The 23,188-nt window shown below is 35.7% G+C and overlaps 3 protein-coding genes across 3 annotated transcripts; 1 reads left to right on the top strand and 2 right to left on the bottom strand.

Moving 5' to 3' along the window:
* Positions 1–1,779: 1,779 nt before the first annotated feature.
* Positions 1,780–10,283, bottom strand: LOC122291921. Its single transcript, XM_043099969.1, has 13 exons — positions 9,944–10,283; positions 9,448–9,817; positions 8,669–8,846; positions 8,545–8,594; positions 7,695–7,787; positions 7,530–7,618; positions 6,670–6,748; positions 5,600–5,682; positions 5,346–5,424; positions 4,515–5,253; positions 3,772–3,858; positions 3,009–3,618; positions 1,780–2,387 (listed from the first exon to the last, which is right to left on the bottom strand). The coding sequence occupies exons 1-13, from the start codon at positions 9,973–9,975 to the stop codon at positions 2,246–2,248; spliced, it is 2,631 nt and encodes an 876-aa protein (XP_042955903.1). The 5' UTR covers positions 9,976–10,283; the 3' UTR covers positions 1,780–2,245.
* A 5,709-nt stretch (positions 10,284–15,992) lies between these two features.
* Positions 15,993–17,799, top strand: LOC122290865 (DNA-directed RNA polymerases II, IV and V subunit 11-like). The gene is made up of 5 exons (XM_043098534.1): positions 15,993–16,130; positions 16,224–16,313; positions 16,474–16,552; positions 16,857–16,952; positions 17,523–17,799. The coding sequence occupies exons 1-5, from the start codon at positions 16,078–16,080 to the stop codon at positions 17,553–17,555; spliced, it is 351 nt and encodes a 116-aa protein (XP_042954468.1). The 5' UTR covers positions 15,993–16,077; the 3' UTR covers positions 17,556–17,799.
* Positions 17,800–17,887: 88 nt separating this feature from the next.
* Positions 17,888–23,136, bottom strand: LOC122290864 (cation/H(+) antiporter 28-like). Its single transcript, XM_043098532.1, has 4 exons — positions 22,686–23,136; positions 20,912–21,904; positions 18,941–19,531; positions 17,888–18,722 (listed from the first exon to the last, which is right to left on the bottom strand). Exons 1-4 carry the CDS (start codon positions 22,851–22,853, stop codon positions 18,108–18,110), a joined length of 2,367 nt encoding a protein of 788 aa, XP_042954466.1. The 5' UTR covers positions 22,854–23,136; the 3' UTR covers positions 17,888–18,107.
* Positions 23,137–23,188: the final 52 nt, after the last annotated feature.

Raw genomic sequence — 23,188 nt, forward strand, 5'->3', positions numbered from 1 at the left:
CCTCCAGGGCATAAGAGGCAGAGTTTTTCTGGTGAAGGAAGCAGCTCGGGTTCGCCCCAGAAGTTTGTTCAGCAGACCGGAACTCGACCTCAAACGTCCTCAGGTGTTCGTATGGGAGGACAGGTGCCTATTTGTGGAGCTTGTAATAGAGCTCATGAGGGCGAGTGTCGGATGAGTAGCGGACCCCAGTGTTACCGGTGCGGTCAAGTGGGACATATCGCTCGGGATTGCTCCGTCAGAGTTGAAGGAAGCCGTGGAGGTAGACACGGTGGAAGAACCAACCCAAGACAAGCAGTGCAAGCCCAGGTTTATGCTGTCACACCCGGAGAGGTGGATGATGAGGCGCCAGCGACCCATGATGCTGGAGTAATTACAAGTATGGTTTAATTTAATTTTAAGTTGGATTTAATTTTTGGTGTATGTGGTTTACTCTTTGCTTTTTGGATTTCATGGGTTGATGTGTTTGGTTCAGGAAGAGTCTGTTTGTATGAGTTTTATGCTTGTACTTTATTTGATTCCGGTGCTTCACAGTCGTTTGTATCTTCCACGTTTATGTTGTTGGTTTATTTTTGTGCATTGATATGGCATTACATGGTGCATGCATGTGTGTTTTTGTTTAAGTGTGAAAAGCCTGTTTATTGGCGTAAGTGGACTTACGAGTGCGTGTGTATCACGACCCCAAGCCGGGATAGGGTATTATCTCGGTGGAGCTCCTCTGGTCACTCGGGAGCGGAATAAACTGAGTGACGTCCCATGGGTTGTCGATGGGCGAAGACGGGAGCGGGGCTAGGGGATGCTTGGCTACAAACGCGCCGGGCGCGGAAGCGGGCATCGCTCTACTCACCGACTCCGTGGCCCTTCGCTGGCGAGGGCTAGAGGATGCTTGGCTACGAACGCGCGGGGCGCGGAACTGGGCATCGCTCGTTAGGTGTCACATGCGTGGTGGTACTCTGCGGTGTGGCACTGGAGCCAGGGTGTGCGGATGACCCCTAGGGGAGGTCATGGTGCATACGGATAAAATGGATTCTGGTTTGAGTCGGATAAAGGCCAAATGTGACTTTTGGCGTGTTTTTTTCGGAAATGATGTGTTTTTGGGCCAAATGGGTTTTTTGGCGTGTGTGAAAAAATCGTGTTTTATGGGCTTTGTGCATTGGGCATGTTCATGCATATTGTTTGAGTTCTATGTGTTTTTATCTAGTAGTGTTTGGATTTTACTTACCTGCGGTACCATTTTTGGTTCCGTAGCTTTTGGTGCAGAGTTGGAGGACGAAGAGGAGGAGGCTGAGCCCGAGGATGCGGCTCCGCCGGGTTGCTGATGCTATGCTTTATATTTGGTTTAAAACTGTATTTGTGTTTTTTATAATATTTTATTTATATATGTTTTAAACAGCTTGTAGTACTTTAAGAAAATTATGGTACTTAATTGTTGACTTTCGTTATCCGCTGCGTGTTTCTCTGTGCACATATGTTGCCTTTGCACACACTTGACACCCGTCGATAGGATGGTGACCCCGGGTTGTCACCATCCAGACGTCTCGATTTCCTCGTATTCGAGCGTGGGGATTTGGGAGCGTCACAGTCAGATCCCTCGATTATTTCATCCGTTTTCACTTTTCATAGTAAAGAACAAATAGATCAGGGTTACCGAAATTATTCTACAACAATTTTCGGTTTTATTTTTTATTTTTAAAAAGGTGCATTAAGATAACTACATTCGCTTAATTCTGGTTCTGTAAATGAAAGGGAGAAAAAAGACGTGAGAGAGGAAACAGGAGGACATCATAGACAAACACCTTTGATAATAAGCTAATAGATGAGTATGTTATTCACAATGTAGTCACTAACAGGAGCTAACATTTTTCAGGCCACCCATTCCTATTTGGTTACAGTGGACTCCTAAATGTCTGAGTTCCACACCGAAGTGGTGACTGAAGCAAAGCTACATCTAAGAATCAAAGTTTACTCAGATTCATGTAAAGAAAGGGGGAATAATAAAGGAATAAAATATGGAGAACATTTTAACTACTAGAATAAAACAAAGGTTGAATGGGATTGGCCGTTTAGAAAACTGAATAGCCCAGCCAACAATAATCCTGCGGCAAAATATCAGCAGTACTACAAGCGACGGGAAGGAGTAAACTCAGCACCTCTTGGGGCCTTGGAGAATGGAGAGCTGCCTCTTCATCTTTCACATGAAACAAAACTTCCAAACAAAATGTACACCCATCAAAAACAAGCTCGGCCTTCATGTTCTTGATCTCTTCTGCTTTTGAGGAACAAAGCGAATCCCTTGTTTACCAAGCTCCAAGGTCTTCACTTTACCATCATCTAGGCTAACAGATAATGATGACGTGCCTTCAATTATGTTGGCAACCACTCCCTTGTGCCTAGATATAAAATAAATTAGAAATAATAATTTAACCCACAACACACTTACGTCAAGGATTATAATAAGAGTAATGCTAATTATCATCTCCTTTTACTATCATCCTCTCATCATTCTATTATGTGGTATTAAATGATTATAGACTATTTATTATATTTCACTTGTGGGCCACATCAAGAGATGTTGAGAGGATAATAAAAATAATAATAAATAGATTTTTCCTTATAATAATTTCACGGGAAATGGAGACGTTATATTCAAACAAAAATGGCATTCATCATTCAGTTTCATGGCATTTGAAATAACACAGCAAATTAGCAACTTCCATTTTAACGGATTTTGCAAACTCATGGGGAATATGGACATATTTTTCATTTATTCCTTTATTGGGAGAAAAAAAAGGTGGAGGTGGGGTAGAGATTTAAATTGATCCAATTGAGCCGCCAAACAAGTTCTCTGCTTGGAGATAGAAATTGGTAAAAAAAAAACTTGGGAAAGAGGCATCAGTTTCGGCTTACAACTAACACTGTGCTTGATGAGCTGGGTTATTCTCATTTTACCTTCATGATTCCCTTCCCCCACCCATAATGTATATGCATTAGGAAAGAAAACAAAAACTCACCATGAATTGTCAGATAACTGATGAACTTCGACTCTCTTTCCAATTGCATCTTTACCCAACTTTTTCAGTATCCAATTAGCGTCCATAATCTCATCCATCAAATTTTCTTGTTGTGATGGTGTCACATCTTGAGATGTTTTCTCCAAGGGTGAGGGTCTCCTCCTTTTTGACCTTTGACCCTTGATAGAACTCCTTTCTTCCTCAGGATGAGGAGATTTCTGGTTTTCAAGGGTGGGTTTCTTAAATTTGAACCTCAGTAGGGGTTTCGAATCTTTTGGCAAATGTGAACCAGGAGTCTGACCATAATCATCATTACCTTCATCATACATCTCAGGCCGCCTTTCCGATGGCCTCCCCAACAACTCCTTGCTACCTCTTACTTCACCAAAAGACCCTGATGCAGCTGTGTTTCCTCCACTGTTTCTCTTTCCCAATAAAATTCGTGCATGCTCGTGAGTAGCACTTTCATGTGCATCAGCACTGCTCCCTCTGCCAAATCTGAGGCTTACATCAGAAACTTCTGATTTAACTTTGCCCAATTTTAGCAAATTTCCTTCTTTCCTGGCGACCTTCAAAAGCTTCACTTGTCCAGAGCTATCAGTTCTGTCTCCTGCCAATTGTAGAAAGTCCCAATGAAGTTTTTTAGTGCAACTTAAAATAAAATATCAACTTCATCCACGATGGTGTGAATCAGAGGTAGTTTGAGAAATAAAGAGTGGAAAATCACTCTTTTTAGTCGATGAAAAAAAATCAACAATCCTACCTTTACTATCACCAAATTTAGCAGTGCCAACATGTCTATCCACTGTAAGTTTGTCACTCGTTTTCCACTGGCTTGTATTTGCACTGCCTGGTTGTGAAAATGAATTCATAGGTCATGCAATAGAGACAAAAAGAGATACTAAAATTCTCACCTTTCAACAAACTGAATTGTAGTCTAAAGAGAACCGAAGTCAAAATAATTATATTAGAAACATCCATTTTGCCTTAATATCTTGCTGAAGCTAAACAAACAGAACGCATGAAGCAAGAACCTAAAAGGAAAGTATAAAAAAAAACCAAGAGGCTGAAAGTGAAATCACTTAATGAGATCTTCTGAAGGAGAAATGTTGGAAGACAATAAGCAAAGGAAAAGATTAAAATAAATGAAAATGCGGTGAAAATGATGTAGCATATACAATCATTATAATGGCCATTTAACATCAGTTTTTATGGTTTAAAAGTTATAGATAGTTATTCATATCAAATTAAAGAAAGAAAGCAACATAAGGCAAAAAAAAAGAAGATTAACTTATCAATTATTAGCTAAAAACTTGTTAAGCAACATTACCATAAGACTAGAACAACAAACTCTATTAATCTCAACAGGCAATAAAACAAGCTTGTGCAATTCCTGCAAACCCTTATCAAACACACACACACACGGCTATCCTCCTATGGCAAGAATCATCCTTGCCCAATGATAATTATGCCTCGAAAAAGCAAAGTTATAAGCCGTAGCCATACCATTGGAGGTCATCAGATCTTGTTCTCTCTGACAGCTTGAAGCATCCGACCTAGGAGAGTTAGTAACATTTATTTTTCGCGGACCTAGACTTATAACAATCTTCTTTCCTTTCACATTTTTTGACTTGCTAGCCTGTTTTCCAGCGTCTTCTCCAGTATCCAAACTATAAGAGTTACTATTCTTGAGTCGAACAACTCTGGGGACCCTATCTTCATCACTTAACATCACCTCATCAACAAACTTGTGCTTCAAAACTCCCGGTTGATTGATTGAGCAAATCCCTTCAGTATGATTCAGATTTCCAGCCATGGGAAAAGAATCCCTTTCCAGACCTTCCTTTCCATGGAACTGCTTCTCGTCACTCTTCTCATCATCCATGCCATATCCAAAAGACTGGGCATCATTATGTCCTTCGAAACCCTCCTGGGCTTCTATGTTACCGATCGACTCATATCCTTTCTTCTTGGCATGTTTTTTATTTGAAGACTTCTTTCCATAATCTTTGGCCTTTTTTGGTGACTTTTCAACCAATCCTTTGAGAGAAAACTTCAAGGACCGTCCGAATTCATTCTTTAATCTTGTAGGACCATTTTCTTCGTCATCTGAATAAGGTGAAATAGAAAATATTTCTTCTTGGGTTGGCAAACCTGCAGCAGCCCTCAAGCTAGCAATTAAATCTCGGTCAGCTTCATCCCTCCTTCTCCAAAGCTCTTGAATAGCATCCTCAATACCCTTGACCTGACATAAATTTATGTTAAAAACTATAAGTCAAATGCAAGAACGCCTAAAACAAAACCCCAATAACAACTCTCATATCTTTTCAACTAAACCTGATAGCACTCCCCACGACATGTGGGGCATTTGTACTGAAGATTTCCATCTACTTGAAACTGCGCGTATTTTTCATCACTGCAAGACATTATTTTTCCAAAAAAAAAAAGGCAATTTAGTGTCTTGAAAAAATAATTCACCCACTTTCACAGGTCAGATTATTTTCATAATGCTATCCCAAGAAACCTGCAATAAAACAAAATACTATAGAACAAAGATAATGGGTCCATTCAGATCAGATCCAGAAATGAACCTGATACCGTCACACTGGCAATGCACCCAGCGCTGGCAAACATCACAGCAAACCATTGGTGTTGACTCTGAATCTCTATATACCTACAAAATTGGACCAACACATCTTATTAAGTCTTTTTTCTCTTCCTTTTTTGGCTAAAAGAAGAACCAACTCTCACTAGACTCACCAGGCACACACAGAGAGGACAAAACAGATTTCAAACACTAATAAAATTGCATTCAAAATTACTTTTTTGCCTTTTTTTCCTCCATTGATAAGCACATACCACAGATAGTGAATCCCCATCATACCCTCCTACCCATTCTCACTTGATGGAGGAAGTGTCAATTGAACTAGAACTCATTGGCTACATTCAATGAGTTTTTTAATTACAAGGGTGTACTTTGGTGCAACTCTGGAATTTCTTTGTGCACTCTGTGTTTTGGTTTTCAGCTTTAGTGATTAATGGCTCTTCCGTTCATGATTTTCTGATATCGCTTTCCATTTCCTAGAATGTATTTAGGTATTTTCTTTCATATACTTCCCGTGTAAATAGGCTTCGCCTATACAATCATTTCGAATCAAATTTCTTCTAACTTGTCGAAAAAAAAAAAAACATGTAACCCTAGAACACTAACCCCCCCCCCCCCCCCCAACAACCCACAAACAAAAGGTCGGCGCACAAAAAAAAGGACTGTCTAACTAAAAATATCAACCATGCCCTATCAAAATAAAAAAGCATCAACCATGCAGTATACAACCAGAACAAAAATGCACAAATTAGTAATCAGAATTAATAATTTCAAAAATGACATTGATACCTTCAAACAAACAATTTCGAATCAAATTTCTTCTAACTTGTCGAAAAAAAAAAAAACATGTAACCCTAGAACACTAACCCCCCGCCCCCCCCCCCCCCCCAACAACCCACAAACAAAAGGTCGGCGCACAAAAAAAAGGACTGTCTAACTAAAAATATCAACCATGCCCTATCAAAATAAAAAAGCATCAACGATGCAGTATACAACCAGAACAAAAATGCACAAATTAGTAATCAGAATTAATAATTTCAAAAATGACATTGATACCTTCAAACAAACAGGGCAATAGTTCCCCTTCACAAATAATCTTCCACAAGCATCACAGCAAGTGTAACCAAGAAACCACCTGTAAATTTAAAAAGAAAATGATGAATCCACCTACTAATAGTGAATGCGATACTCAGATTGCAAGTATGTAAGATACTTTATCAGTCAGGTTGCAAGTACATAAGGGTCAAAAAAGAGATTGCCATTTGCGATCATTACAAATGCAAAAAACTCACATAATACAAATGAAAATGCCTTTTTTTCATTTGTTGTTTATTATATGGGAGGTAGACACAACTCAGAAACCTTGAAGAAATTAAACTGATGATCTCACCGTCAATCCTGTGTTTATATTTATTGGAAGAAGAGTCTTTATGCAGAATAACTATCAAACAACTAAATCATGTTCCAGCTATAACTTACTTTTATAAGTTGAAATTTATAAATCAACAATCCTTGGGGCAAGCTAATTACATGGGAACTATACAAAAGCTACACCTAACTATAGTATGAAAAAAAGAGGGAAAATAATGCTACCTAGAAATAGATAAGCTAATGTTCCAGCTATAACTACAGGAGCAGCTGAAGTCAGGACTGTGTACAAGAACTGAATAAACCAAATAAAAAACCCGAAGTACACTTCCAATAGTGAAAGTCAAACTCTTCTCCGGAATCTCAAAATTTGGTAGATGTAGACTACAACCAACAAGCATAGTACTGGAAGGCCCGATGATCACAAGGTGTGCCCAACACCCAATATTGGGATCTTAAGAACTTCAATTATCACAAAAAACTACAACACTCAATTAAACACAAAATAAATACCAAAAGATCACACTATCATGAGTAACAATCAATACCTAACACTCGAGCCATTTCCAGGGACAGTTGAGCCACAGCTGTGACATCTCGTGTGCTTTGGGCACAAATAAGGCCCAGAACTGACATTCTGCAGTCACAAACAAAACATAAGCAATCTCTTTTAATCAAGATAGAGAACTTCGGAACAAGCAATTTATACTCGCCTTGTGTGACGGCTGCTGGCAGTAACAGTGGTGAGCGCCATCGCACCGTTTACAGAACATAAATTTATTTGGGTCTCCCATTTTTAGACACACCTGGACAAAGCAAGGGAAACAAAATATGATATCATTATAATAATTATACGCAGATCAAACTAGGTGAGACCAAATTTATAATCATCAAGCAATGAATAAAGTTATGATGTCAATGGGCCTCCAAGGGGCAAACACTACAAGGCAAAAACTGCCAACCTTCAGGAATTTTTAGTATTCATTGAACAAGGTTGTGACGAAATAACGCAACAAGATCCTCACAAGCAAAAAGTTGTAGTGTCATGACCTTACTACATAATTTTTTACTTTTCATTTAACTTTTTTCTTTTATAAGTAAAAGGAAATATATTAGATAAAGAAAAGGGCAAGGCAGTAGACAGGGGGTATACAAAGAGCCTTGCTACAGGCTAGGAGCTGCAAAGAGCAGCATAAAGTCAGTAAAAGAAGTGCCATTCAGTACAATAGAGGAAGCCCATAATACTAACTATTTTTTTTTATAAGTAAAACGGTAGTATTAATAATAATAGGCATAGCCCAAGTACACAAGATGGTATACAAGAGATAAGACCTATCTAGGTCGCTATAGAAGTTGCAAGGAACTCATGTACATTTAAACCATTAAAGTCTATAGCTAGAGTCCACAGGAATAAAGTACTGAAAAAAATAGAACTAAGCTCCTCTTTTGTCCGCTCCTTATCTTCGAATGTTCTCTCAAAAATAGCTATAGCCCATAATACTAACTATTAAGAATGAAAGATGCAACAACAATGGTTCAATCGTATTGCACATCGTCTTTTACCTCGCAAATTCGACAAGAGGGGCAGACCCATGAACTCCAGTGAAATAAATCTGCAATCAAGTCGAATGAATAAAAGCATGTGTTGCTTGCACCAACATAAAGATGTCCGGCCAGTAAATCTTACCCCTATGTTGAGCCCAAGATTTCAAGCAGCTCCTATGGTACTTCTTACCACACTTCTTGCATGGAAGCATCCTCCTTGCTTTCTCACTACCTTCATTTTCACCAAAGAAGCACAACCGGCACATTACATTCACGTTGGACTGACCCTGCTCTTCCCCTGCATGACCTCTTGACGTATCCTGTTTACTAGAAAACCCAATCATTATAACGAACAAAAAAATCGGAAAATAAAAGTCTCCAAGAATTCATTGCAGCAAAAGTCAAATTGAAAGCATTAAATCCACCTGTATGGGCAAAAAACGCCAAATTGAATATGAAAACCACCTGGTTTCCCAATCCATTATATATTGTTACATTAAAGGTTTTTCTTCCGTAGGATATCTCCATAGATCAAGCAATTTTGTTGCTTTCTAGGTCCTTACTTAAATTACTTCTAGCATAGAATAAGATACGTTCTGAAACTTTCACGAAACACCAAGCAAACTATGTAATACCAGCCAAAAAAAAAACTACCTGCACTAAATCCCCTAAAAATCTCGCACATTAAAAAATTGAAGACGCATAATAAAGTAAACTATTTCTTATACACGAACCAGAAAATCAAAATCCATGCTTGAACAAAACCTGATTCCTAATATGCACCAACCAAACAACCCAACTCCCCCCACATACTCACACTCCACATAAATGAAAAACCAAAAATCAAAATAAAATTCAAACAAAAAACCGCAAAAAAATAATTCGTATAGGCCTAATTGGTATGGAAGGTAGCTCACTCACCGCCGCAAGATCTCCGGACTCAAACCGCCTAGCGTAATCTTCGGCGGCGACCATAGCGGCGGCTGCCTTCTTCTGAAGGGCGATGCGCTTACTCTGGGCGGAGGCGGCGGCGGCGAGCTCGTCCACCGCATTGCTAGCACCAATCCCTCCATCCACAACAACCGGAGGCAGCGGAGGCGGGGCGACGACCTTAGGGACGAGAACCTGGACGGTGTCGTTTTCGCCAGCGGACTTATCGGAACTGGGCCGAATCCGCCAGGGGTCCTTCAAAAACTGATCGATTCTAGAAACATCCAACAGAAAGTCAATCCTGCCCTTGGCTGTGTGAAGGCTCCGAGGAAACCCTAACGAACAGAAACAGATTCGCCGACTGCAACCACAAAAACCAACATAGAGAGAGAGAGAGAAAGAGAGAGAGTTTCAGAGAGAATTTTAGCGAGACGAAGAAAAAGAGAGAGGGGGGGGGAGAAGAGAGAGGGGTTAAGGGTAACCATACCATGTAATTGGGCAAGCTACGTGAAAGGCCATGTATTGTAGAGAAATTTTTTGGGTGAATTTGAAATTTTTTTGAGTTCGGGTGAGTGAGAGAGGTTCTTTGGGGGATCGCTCGGCTCGCTCCCAAAATTTTTTTTTTCAAAAGTTAAAAATTAAAAATAATGTATAGTAGGGGATTTTTCTTTTTTTTGTTTTTTTTTAAATAAATATCATTCAAGAAGCGGCCATGCCCAAGGGCGGGTTTGTGTTACGACTCTCTGTTTGCTTTTGGACGGGTTGTGTTTTGGGTTTGTGGGTTGAGAGGGCTCTCGTATCCTCTCTTTAACGCGATGCCTTTGTGGTTGGGGATTTTGAGGATGCTCTGCTCTCTATTGCCAGCTCCGCTGCAGTTCTTTGTTTACCCAATGAGCGAATGACATTGTCTGGCTTTTGAAGTAAGATGGTTTGGTCAAGGTCAGCGGCCAATAGAAAGTGACCATTATTACATCATGGCTCTATAGTTGAAATATCAAGGATTTTGTAAATCTTTTTAATATATTGATTTAACATGGTAAAAATTATAATAAAAATAATAATGTTCGTTTAACATTTTATATAAATTTTAGAGCTAAATTTTTGTAATATGATTATAATACTACCAAAGTTAGCATTTCAATCTTTAAATTGTCGCCTTTTTTAAAAGTGAAGAACTGATATTATATCACATCACTTATATTTTTTTTAAAAAAATATGATTTATACACGTCTCAAATAAACAAATTTAATACAAGTTCTTGTAAAAATGTGGGTCACATTTAAAAAGGTGTAAAAAAATTATTTTTTATTAGTACGATTCATTTTTTATAAAAAATTTATCTATTTGAGACTTGTATTTAACGTTATTATTATTTTTTATAAATGTACCGATAATCACGTCTCAACAAGAGAATAAGTTATATTTTATTTTTCATACAATGAAAAAGTTGGAAAAGAAATAGCAATTTAGAAAATTCGAATATGGTTTTCCCATTAAAAAACCACATCACCAAATTTCTAAATTTTCAAGTGGAGTGGGACAAATCTCCGCTAAATCTTTATTAGAATAATGTTTTTTTTTCCTTTATATCAAATAGAATTTAACTCAAATATCAAAAACAAATGGAAGCATTGCGATTCCCATCTTATGAACAATAGATTAAAATATTTAACGAATTGTGACTTGTGCTCGTCTTATGCCTGATTTGGATATTTAAACTCAAACAATTTTATCTCATCTCATATAATTATTACAATTTTCATAAATTTTCATACAAAATATACTAAATAATTCAACTTTTTCAAATCTTAAAATAAAATTAATATTAAAAATTATATTATAATAATATTTTATTCAAGTTTTAACAAAATATCTCATCTCATCTTATATTAACTGTGTAACCAAATGAGTATATAATGAATAAATATAATAGACCAACGCATCACATTTTTAAGGTTGAAAATATAAACAGATTGATTGTGGAAAAATTATTGAGAAGGAAAAAGAAAATAAAAAATAAAAATAAAAAAGATAGTTTTGAGTAGGAGTGTAAATTTAAATCAGGAAATGGGAAAATGGGTCCGAACTGGACCGGACCGGTTCTTGTATTGTCCAAACCGCTTGGAATAGAACTGGTTCCAGTTTTGCTATTTCCAGGACTGGATCGGACCGGTTGATAAAAAAAATATTAAATTTAATATTTATAATATTATTATAATTTATAAAATAAAAGCTTAATCTTAAAAACAAAAATTTAATTAATCATATGCTTTAAACATAAAATATATATATTAAATTATATTATCTATAGTCTAATATATTATATAGCTATACTAATACATAGTTTATAACTAATACTAATACTATTATATAGTCTAATATATTATAATTTATATAACTGTACTAGTATATATATGTTGCCCAGATAACTAACACAAGAGGAGAGGTGAATTGAGTTATATTAAAAAAATAACAATTAGAAATCAAATATATAATATAAAATATAAACAAAATATGAAATAACAATAAATATAAAGAGTAAGGGTAAGAGAGAAGCAAACTCAGTATATTAACGAGGTTCGGCCCCACTGCCTACGTCTTCGCCTCAAGCTACCCCTTGAGGATTCCCAAATTCACATTCAACCTCCTTCAGGTGGAGATAGAAACCTATTACACCTTTGAACAACACCGCTACAAAGGATCCGTGTAGAACACCCTCTACACTTGCAATCACCTTACACGTGGTGATTCAACTATTTCCCGTGTAGAATACTTTCTACACGCACAAGGGTTATACACACCTTTTTTCTGATACAAAAGCTGATAGTGGGTAGGTTATCAGAAAACACTCCTCAATGAGTGAAATAAGAACAATACAGCCCAAACTATATCTCTCAAAATGAACAAGGATTAAGGCTCAATGTTTAGAGAAGAGAGAATGAAAGTTTTGAATGAATGTTGTATGCTCTTGGTGTTGTGAATGTGAAGCTCTCAAATGATCTATTTATAGGCATATGAGACTTCATATTCGAATTTAAAAAGATTCACATGTCAAAGACAACATCATTCACTTTTTCAAAAAATTCAAATAAAAGGTTATTCTTTTTCAATTGTCAAAGACAACATTATTCATTTTTTTCAAAAAAATCAAACCTAATCTTTTACTTTTGGCATATGACAAAATGAGCACACTTTCCTTTTCAAAAAATTCAAACATAATCTTTTACTTTTTATATATGACAAAATGAGCACACTTTACTTTTCAAATTTTTCAAACAAAATCATCTACCTTTTGTATAAGTCTAAAAAAGCATCAATTACTTTTGAAAATATTCAAATAAAACATGCACATATGAAAGATGACAATCAATCATCTTTAATATTTTCAAAGTTCAACCCTTTAATCAAGGCATGCACATGTAAAAGATGACAATCAATCATCTTTCAAAATTTTCAAATTTAATTTTCAAAAATATTCATGCACATGTGGAAAATGTATTTTAATGCTTTATGATAAAATATTAATTTTGAGCATTAATCCTAATTTCAAATTTTGAAGAGATTTACAACATTACTTTATAATTTTAATGTGAACTTGTTCCCTTCTTGCTCATGCTTGTTTCCTTGATGTGCTTGACTCCATTGTGTAGACAACTTGAACTTGAGACTTATTTATTCTTTGAATTCATTTGTTATCATCAAAATCCATGTGTAAATATATAATTACATAAAACTTGAAATTTTGGTTTCAACAATATAATATAAGTTTATAACTAATACTAATAGTCAAATATAGACTATAGTTATACTAAGTCATTATAAGTTTATAACTAATAATAATATAGAGTTTATAACTAATACTAATATATAACTATACTAATAGTCTAATATTAATATTATTATATAGTGTAATATATTATATATCTATACTAATATATAAGTTTATAGCTAAAACTGAAAGTCTAATATAAACTATACTTATAATTCATATAGTTATACTAAGTTGCTATAGGTTTATAACTAAGACTAATATATAGTTTATAACTAATATTAAAAGTCTAATATAGACTACACTAAATCACTATAGGTTTATAACTAATCCTAATATATAACTATACTAATAGTCTAATATTAATACTATTATACAGTCTAATATATTATAATTTATATAGCTATACTAATATATAAATTTGTAAGTAATACTAATAGTCTAATATATTTTTTTTTTAAAGAATACTAATAGTCTAATATAGATTATAGTTATACTTATATTAAATTACTAATATAGTTATATTAAATCACTATAGTCTATTAAATATATTACAAATATATATAAATTATAATTATCAATTTCTCAAATTATCAAAGAAAAATTTTAATTATCATTAAAAGACACATTGAAAATATAAATCAAATTAATCAATAGAAAACGAAACCCTAAAGTGACAAAGTCAACTCTCATCCATGACTCTCTCGTCTCCACCTTACAGGAAATGGCGCCGCACAACTCACTCTCATCTCTCACTCACTCGTCTCTCTACTTCGACCCTCAACTTCTCACTCTGTCGTCTCTCAGCCTCACTATCTCACTCGCTCGTCTCTCACTCTCTCATTAGTCATGACTCGTCCCGCTGTCCCACACTCTCTACCTCGTCCTCACTCTGTTTCTCATAGTAATTTTTTTGTTGTTTTTGAAATTAACTATCAATTTTTTAATCCAAAATTTATTTGATTGGGTTTTGCCGTTTTGTGATTGGGTTTTGTGAAATTAGGATTTTTGAGTCCAAAATTTAAGATTTTTGTGATTATGTTTGTTGAATTTGAAATTTACTTTGATTGAATTTTGTGATTGTGTTTGTCTTATTAGAGTTTTGTGATTAGGTTTGTGAAATTACTTTGAAATTATGATAGATGATATTTGTGATATCATGGTTTTTTTAATCCAAAATTTACTTTGATTGGGTTTGTGAAATTTGCTGTGATTGGATTTTGTGACTAGGTTTGTGAAATTGTGTTTTGTGATTAGGTTTGTGATTGTGTTTTGGAGATTGAATCCCTTTTCACGTTGTTAATTGTTATCATCTTTTGTCTAGACAAAGAAACTACCATCCATCTTCACTTCACTTATGCTAAAAATCAATTGAGTATTTTGAATTCCTAAATACAACTCCACAAAAATAAACCTTATAATGAAGAGCCTAGCTAACTAGCTAATCAGTTCATGAATTTTACTTTTGTAAAATCTAGTTGTTTAGTTTAATAGTTTTGGATATGTGCTGCTTAATTCTGTTAATTAGTGAAAGAGATAGCTTATTAAATCCGAAAAATCGGACCAAAGAAAACCGAAAACGGTAAAATCGAGGATAATTGATGCATAATCAGTTTTGAAAAATATAAAATTAGTGCATACCGATTCGATCATAAATTTTATCCAAAACTAAACCGAACTAGACCGATTACACCCTAGTTTTAAGACAAAGATTATGATCGTAACAAAAATGATTTTTAAATTATTATGCATATTGTTACGCTGAGTAATGTGTCAATTTTAAATATTTTTTATTTATTTATTTTTAAGAGAAATATTTATCATTTAAGTAATCAAGCTATTTAAGGATGCGTCACTTCAATGGATATGTCTGAAGTTATGAAATTTAGCATGAAAAATCACACGAGACGATCAAGTGACTTCCAAAATAAGAGATTGCTGGGAAAGTGAGAGTACTCCTAATAACTTCATCATCTTATTTTTTAAAATATATCATCAAAACCTATTTTTTATATTCTATATATTAATTTTTACAATATATCATATATCAATTTATCTATTTTTTCTTTATATCATTTAAATATTATACTTTTTAATACTTATCTTCTAATAGAAAATCAATAACAAGAGAGAGAAAATAATTTGAAATGTTTATAATGATAAATAGTTTTCTCTATATTTAGTGGGTTCTTGTAATAAAATGTAAAATAAAGAATGGAATACATGAAGATCCATTAGATGGTACTTTTGAGAGAATTTATTTATATTTTAAATAAAATTATTTATAGAGTATCTATTGAGAATGTTCTGAGATGAATTGGACCCAACGATCTATTTTTGTCATAATTGATTCTACTTCAACATTGGTAGAATGCCGAATTTAACAAAATGACCGAATAAAAATATAAACATAAAGGAGAAATGATGTTTAGTAATTTACAGTTATAGAGTGTATAAGTTTTACGTATTCTATTTGAAAAAAATGAATAAATATATAATTTACAAGAAAATTAATTTTTTAATAATGAATCTTATTTTTTTTAAAAGGAGTGCGTGAGACTTACACATTATAAGACTGTATCTAGCATTAGTCATAAATTTATTCATATTATCAATAATCAAAAAGTTTATCTTACTAGGTTATATAAAGTTTGGTCGAGGTTATTTTAAACGAGTTTATGGTTTTTATAATTGTTTAAAGTTTTTTCCTATTTAAAACATTGAAAAAAAAAAGAAATTTCTCCTATTTAAAACGACGATGTTTCATTATTTATCTAGTGCACGCGACTTCATTATTTATCTGACAGAATTCTGAGAGAGGGGAGAAGAACACGAAAAAGAAACAGCAGCTATGAACGCTCCTGACCGCTATGAACGTTTCGTCGTCCCCGAAGGCACCAAAAAGTAACTTCATTCAGTACTCTTTCTCAATCTCTCAAACCTCTGTTTCTTTATCATTTTTTTTTTTTGGAAATAAATTCTCTTATAAAATCCCAGGGTGTCATACGAGAGGGACACGAAGATAATCAACGCCGCGTCGTTCACCGTTGAGAGAGAAGACCATACGATCGGAAACATTCTTCGCATGTACTGATTTTGAATTACTCGACTCATTTAATTTCACTTATTTACTTTTACCATTTCTTGCTTATCAAGTAAGTTACTGTTGTTCTCTGTTCCTCACATTTTGATGAAATATTGATTGATCAAATCCCTATTTTGGCTGCTTGTTTTGCTCATTTTTCAGGCAATTGCACAGGGACCCGAATGTGCTATTCGCTGGGTACAAGCTTCCTCACCCACTCCAGTACAAAATCATTGTTAGGGTTAGTATTTTCTTTATCCTTTTCTTCTAAGAAAAACTTATGGACATGCAGTTAAGTTTCTAAGGTCACTCTACTTTGGGATTTTAATTTTAATTTTTTTTAATGATTCTTTTTAGATTTTGTGACTTCAATCAGATGAATTTCTTTTAATTAGATTTTTCATGCTCAGAAGAAACTGATTTTGGGTGCTGTCAATACTAGTACAACCACCACTTAATATTTTTTAACGAACCGATCTGTTCTTAACCTTTTTAATGGTCTTATCGAGATGCTATTAGTCAATGATTTTGGCGTTTTTTTGTAGATTCACACCGCTAGCCAGTCGTCGCCAATGCAGGCATATAACCAGGCTATCAATGATCTCGACAAGGAATTGGATCATTTGAAGAATGCTTTCGAGGTACAAAATCTCTCTTTATCTGGCATTTAGAAAGAATGTTAAGATTTGAAGTGTGCAAATTTAATCTCTCTTCTGAACGCTCGTGTTTTTATAAAGCATCTCTCATGGATACAATCAAGAAGATATCATATATGCACAAGCTCCTCTCACTAGTAACTGTGATACCATCAACACAAGAGGTGGAGTTAGAGCATGCATGTCTTAGGATTCTTTTCAATGTGTTTAAAGGAAATATACTCCTATGTGATGATGAAGATGCGCTAGATTTCTAGGACTCTTTTTTTTCTTTTTTTCTTTTTTAATTATAGAAACGAGTGTCAATATTGCTCCTTTATTGTCTTAAGCAGTGTTCTTAAATGGGAAAATAGATAGTACCATTTAATTTTTCAGCTCCATATTGTTTTTTTGCGTTGCTTTCGGTCATCTTAGTTGTGAAAAAGGGTATCGATCCACTAACATGAGGTATTTTAAGTTCTGAAAGATTAATCAATCTCCCATTTTCCAGAATTCTCATATTTTTTGTCAAGATAAAAAATGCTCATTTCTTAACTTCAAAAGCCCTGTTTGCAGATTGAGTTGGCAAAGCATTCGAGGGAGTACTGATATGCATCCAAAGCATGCAAGGACGCAGCACGTTGGATTGTTTATGTTGATGGTTAAGTGGAACTCGAAATGAATTGGCCATGGCACTTCTGCTTTGAGTAAATGGTCGTAACTTGTTCAATAGAACTACTAGACCCTATGGATTTTATGAACCATACTTCTCTTTATGGGTTTCATCTGTAAGCCGCACCATCGATTTACTTTACTCTTTGAGGATGAATCGTTGCTGTGGATTATTGCTTCACGTTTTTTTGTCATTCATCGGTATCCCATCGATGGACTCTACCAGGCTTTTTATGAGAAGACATGGTAAGAAAAATAAAGAACAGGGTTAAAAATTAAAAATAAAATAAAATGGAGATTAAAAGGGTTTTATTAAGAGATCTAGGATTGCTAGGCTTTTTTCACCCTGTGGGTAAATTATCTTGGCAACTCCCGCTGTCAATTCTCACATTGTGGTCGCCATTTTTAATGAATAAGGTTCTAGAAATCCCACGTTTCCTTGTTACAATTAGTTTCTAAAGTTCTAAGCTACCGCAGTTGGTTGACATTTTACATGATAGAGAAGTCATCATCAAGTCCATCTAGTTCTCCTTTTACATTGTGTTGTTGAATGATCAAAACCGATGTTTTCATTGAGAAATCAGATCCTGACAGAACATCCCCAATTTGACCCAGTTCTGGACACTGCTGCCAATCATTCATTCCCATTGTCAACACTGAGTTTACCCTTCCCCCTCTTCCTACAATGATGAGTGCATACTGCCCCTCCAATGACATTAAAGTTGAATAGGTCTCAGATGAATTTGCAAGATGCTTCTCCATGTATGCAACATGCCCGCCTGCTACTTGTCTCTCATAAAATTGCGCAAAGCACTCATCATCGATCTTCATCTCCTCTTCCTCTTCTGCAACATTGACCCTATATCTGTCGGTTCTTCTCGATGCATTCTCTAAACTGTTTTCCAGTAAGAATCTTATGACAGTGAGTTTTACTCCAGGATGCCGTGCTACACGCCCAGCATAGGCTAATGCTTCCCTATCATCTTTGCCACCAATGAAAATCACTGCAATGTTGGGAGATACATGTGATCTTGATATTCTTTCCATCAATCCAAGACCTCTATCCACCAGAATTCCCACCGAGCATGGGGCATCCCTGAGAACCTGTTGAAAACAACAACTACACTCAAGCTAAAACTCAGAAGGACGGAACAAACTATACTCTTTTTTATTCCCCAGGTTGGGGGAAGAAGCAAAAAGAAAACAAAAAAGGCTGTCCATCTGAGATATTTGGAACAATTCATAAGTTTTCAATCAATTGGATTAGAGATGGGTCTAGTGAGAAGGTTCTCAACTGCTTTCTGTAAATATCCTGATTTTACCTTGCGGTTCACATATCTAAATCCTGAATGGCCTGCACCCAATGTTCCATCTGCACGTTGGGTCTTGTGAAATGGCAATATGATGAGTGCCGCCATCAACTCCTCTGCCAAATTACAAATATCATTGGGCATGGCATTGAATGTGGAGAGTGCAAGCATTCGTCTGATTGTAACACCATCACCATTCATATCTTCATAGGCTTGAACTGCAGTCGTGATTTCTTCTCTCATATCTATCACTGACTGGTCAGCGACTCTCATATTGCCCACTCCATCAACTTGCACACGTGTGGCTGCTATTTGGTCTGTGATTTCAATCATGTCAGTGACATATACCTCGATTCCAGGGTCAGTTGTGCCTCGAGATATCTCTATGAAGTTAATGGCAGCAGACACATTTTGAGGCCCATGAACACATAGCAAGAGTCGGAGCTCTTTTGATGGGTCAAGCCATTCAAGAGCCATTCGATGAGCTGGTGCGCGTTTTCTTGCACGTTTGATTATTTGCGAGACGACTGATGGTGTGTACACAACAGTGAAAAAGACTGCAATTACCAACACGATGCTGGTTGTAGTTGATGTGGTGCCGGCCTGCATTGGTTGTAAGAGCACAAAGTAAACAGATTATAGTCGTGGAGCATCACCTGTTCAATAGAATTGAAAATCATAGGCAGGTTGATGAGTGTCTCTCTTCTGCCCATAGGCACGAAAATCATAGCTATTGACAGTTGTATCCATGATTATCAGTTATTGCATTCTTCCATTTCAAACCAGGCTAATTAGTAATTATGCCTGTAGCATTTAACTGTTCCATAGAATTGAAACATCCATTTTCCCTCTTACTTGCATTCATTATCAGTTTTAGTTGAATGTATAAGATCTTTCTTTTAATGTATTAAAGCATCCATATTAGCATCATCAAAACCATCTTCAAAATTTGATGAAAAGTACAAGTTTTCTATAAATCTAAAATCTTCCTATCCATAATCCCACATTGGATTAGCCATTGGATTCATCAAAATAATAATATAATATTATTTTTTAATAATAATATATATATTTTTTCATATTTTGTAATTAAACTAACTATATATACATTAATAATTTAACAAATACATAAGGAACCAACAAACACATATACCCTTCTTCTATATATTTTTACCTTTTATTAACTTATATGGATATATATATTTATTTTTATTGAGCTCGTTGCTCTAGTACGTATAATATGCAGTAAATACTCGTTGCTCTAGTACATATAATATGCAGTAAATGCAGTAAAACATTTGATGAATTAAAATATAGTAAAATATTCAGATGATAAGTGTACAGTAACCTTTTATATTTGAAGGAAACTGGACAAACACTGTAGGTCAAAACTTTCCATTATTTGGTTTGACTAATCCAATGCAACTCTTTCCCACCCATATTCATCATTTTATGCATTTGACTTGACTTTTGATGAAACCAATGCTAATGCTCGCTCAAAGTAAACTGTAGAGTATTATAGAGTATTATAATTTCCATTTCAGGTTGCGCTGCAAACTTGTTGTCCTAGCTGCACATAATTTTTACTTGTTCCCGCAACAATGTGTCGGGTATAACTAGTGTATCAAGAAACACAGAAAAAAAAATATATACTCCGTTTCATGGTGGCCTAGAGGCACTTTAGTGTTTATCTACCTGTTGCTATCAATCCCCAAAAAGTATGCCTTGTTATAAAATTAGAAGCATTTTCTATTTAGATTATTCATGGAGATACCTACCATTAAAAAAACTGGAAAATTTTGGATATAGCCAATGGCAGCAAGACATGATTAGTTTAATTTCGAATGTACTTTAGCTAGATCGGTCTGGCTTAGATGCATTCTAACAAGTTTCATATCAATTACCCAGTCAAATGAAGAAGAGGATAGACTGAGTTTCTTTCAAACAAAAATTTCAGAACAAGGCATAAAAATAGATTCTTACTGTGTTAGCAGCAATAGCCAAGTAAATTTGATAATGGCCCTTTACAGAGAGAAGCAACCCAAGGGCGACCGATTCGGGCCAATGAAATCCCAACACCAAGCCAGAGATGACCGTCCCAGTGACCTTCCCTACTGTCGCTATTAAAAAGAGTAGAAACAACCTTGCCCAAGTTCCTATTTGGCCAGGTTCAAACTCTCGGAAATCAGCTTCAAAGCCCATCCAAATAAAGAAAATGGGATAGAAAATGGTAGTTAACAAGTAGTTGACTTTTCTAATAACATATTTTGATACTCTCCCCTTACTAGGCAAGAAAATCCCCGCCATAAATGCACTCAGCATGGGGCTGTACCCGTATGCAGGCGAGCAGCTGCAAACCAAACCCATGAAGGCAACTGAGAGCACTAGGTGTGAACCTTTCATAGGTTTGCCTTCAGGGTTCTCATTGTTAACCCAGTTCATAATAATCGGTGAAACTTTGGCAGTGATCACTGTTTGGAGAACTAGTGCAGAACTCATCTCTACGCCTTCTTGAATTCGACTCTTACCTGAAGGTTTTTCTCTTATTGGATATACGATATAGCCAATGGAAACGAGAAGAGTGGATATAAAATCAGAATGCATTCCTGCAGCAATGACAAGCCGGCCAATATCCGACTTGCCTATTTTACAACTAGTAATTATACGAGTCAGGACGGGAGAGGCTGTACTGGAGAGGGCAGTGGAGAGGGTAAGGGTGAAGTTTATTTTGAATTTCTCTGTATAATTCAGCAACGGGGTTATGGAGCAGGCTAGGATGAATGTGGAGAGCATTCCAGCATATGCCACTTTAGCATCTCGAGTTGGTGCTTTCAAGAGCACGTATGGATCCATTTCTATACCCAACACAAGCATGTAGCATATCATCCCAAAATCAATGATATAACGCAGAGTTTGAGCTGCTGGTTTATCAAATAAAGTACGTACAATGCCTAAGTTCCCAATGAGCAGCCCTATCTGCATATATATTAAGAACAAGACAGCAATTATTCATAACGAAAGAGGTTTATGGGATACATAATCACCACTACAGTAGAAAGCACCTTTTAGCAAAGGTCTCATATGAAGTGACAAGCATGATGATAGTTGCATGATGATAGATGCAATGCTTGTCAGAGAAATAAGTTATGTAGGTTTTGTTTTTGGGTAGGATCAGTTTACTTTAGAAACTTGGTTTCAGGCCAACACACCCAGTAGTCAGGGGGTTCTCGGGCTTCTTTGGGGTAGTGGAAAGTATGGAAAGTATTAAGGAAAACTTCAAGCATCCCACTTCCGGTCCCCTTATCCAAAGTAAATCAAGGACGACTTACACATGGCGATATATGCCTGCATAGGGCATGATTAGACTTTGAAACAGGCTCCGTAGGATTGTTACTCTTTTTATGTATACATATACATATATATATATATAGAGAGAGAGAGAGAGAGAGAGAGAGAGAGAGAGAGTTCGGGTGAGGAAGAAGGAAACTCCACCTATGTCATTTTGAACTATTTGGAACTCAAAAAGTACTTTTCATCATCATCTTCCTTTCTCGGACTAGAACCTAACTTTCCATCCCAACAACATGAAAAAATAAAAGAGGCTATTGACTTGCCCTCCCTTAAAATTCATCTAGTTTTTCTATGTAACGTGGTCCATTGCCTCAATGTAATAAAAATCACATGAAACCCACACAAATTAAAATGGAGATGTTTGAGAGAGAGAGAGAGAGAGAGAGAGAGAGAGAGAGAGACTTACAAAGGTATCAGAAGTGATTCGAGGTTGTGAGACGGGCTTTAGAAGGAAGTGCGTGACATTACATAGAACCACCATTAAGAAGAAACCGAATACGTGTTTTGCAGCTCTTGTAAATATTGCTGTTAGCTTACCCGTACATGGGTCTTTTTCTACTCTCTTACTTGCCATTTTTGTTTCCACATCAATTCACCTTCTTTGATTCTCAGAAAACCTTCTTTGTTCTGTTTTGTTTCTTGTTGGGTTTTTTACGTAGCAAATGAATAATGTCACCGTTTCTGCCTTTGGGGGGTTCAGGCCGGTGGGCGTGAGTGGCTGTGAATAAATGCTTGCTTAGGGGAGAAAATAAAGGAGCAGTGTTCGGAGAATCAGCCATGTAATTGCTGTAGCCTGGCTGATTCTCCGAACACCTCAAGAGTGAATGGAAAAAACAAATCGACAAGCATCAGGTCTGACCCGCTTCCTATATTTTGGGTTAGGATCTATAGAACAGACGAAGGTTTAAA

This window comes from Carya illinoinensis, chromosome 13 (genome assembly GCF_018687715.1).
Source record: "Carya illinoinensis cultivar Pawnee chromosome 13, C.illinoinensisPawnee_v1, whole genome shotgun sequence".
NCBI classification, from domain to species: domain Eukaryota; kingdom Viridiplantae; phylum Streptophyta; class Magnoliopsida; order Fagales; family Juglandaceae; genus Carya; species Carya illinoinensis.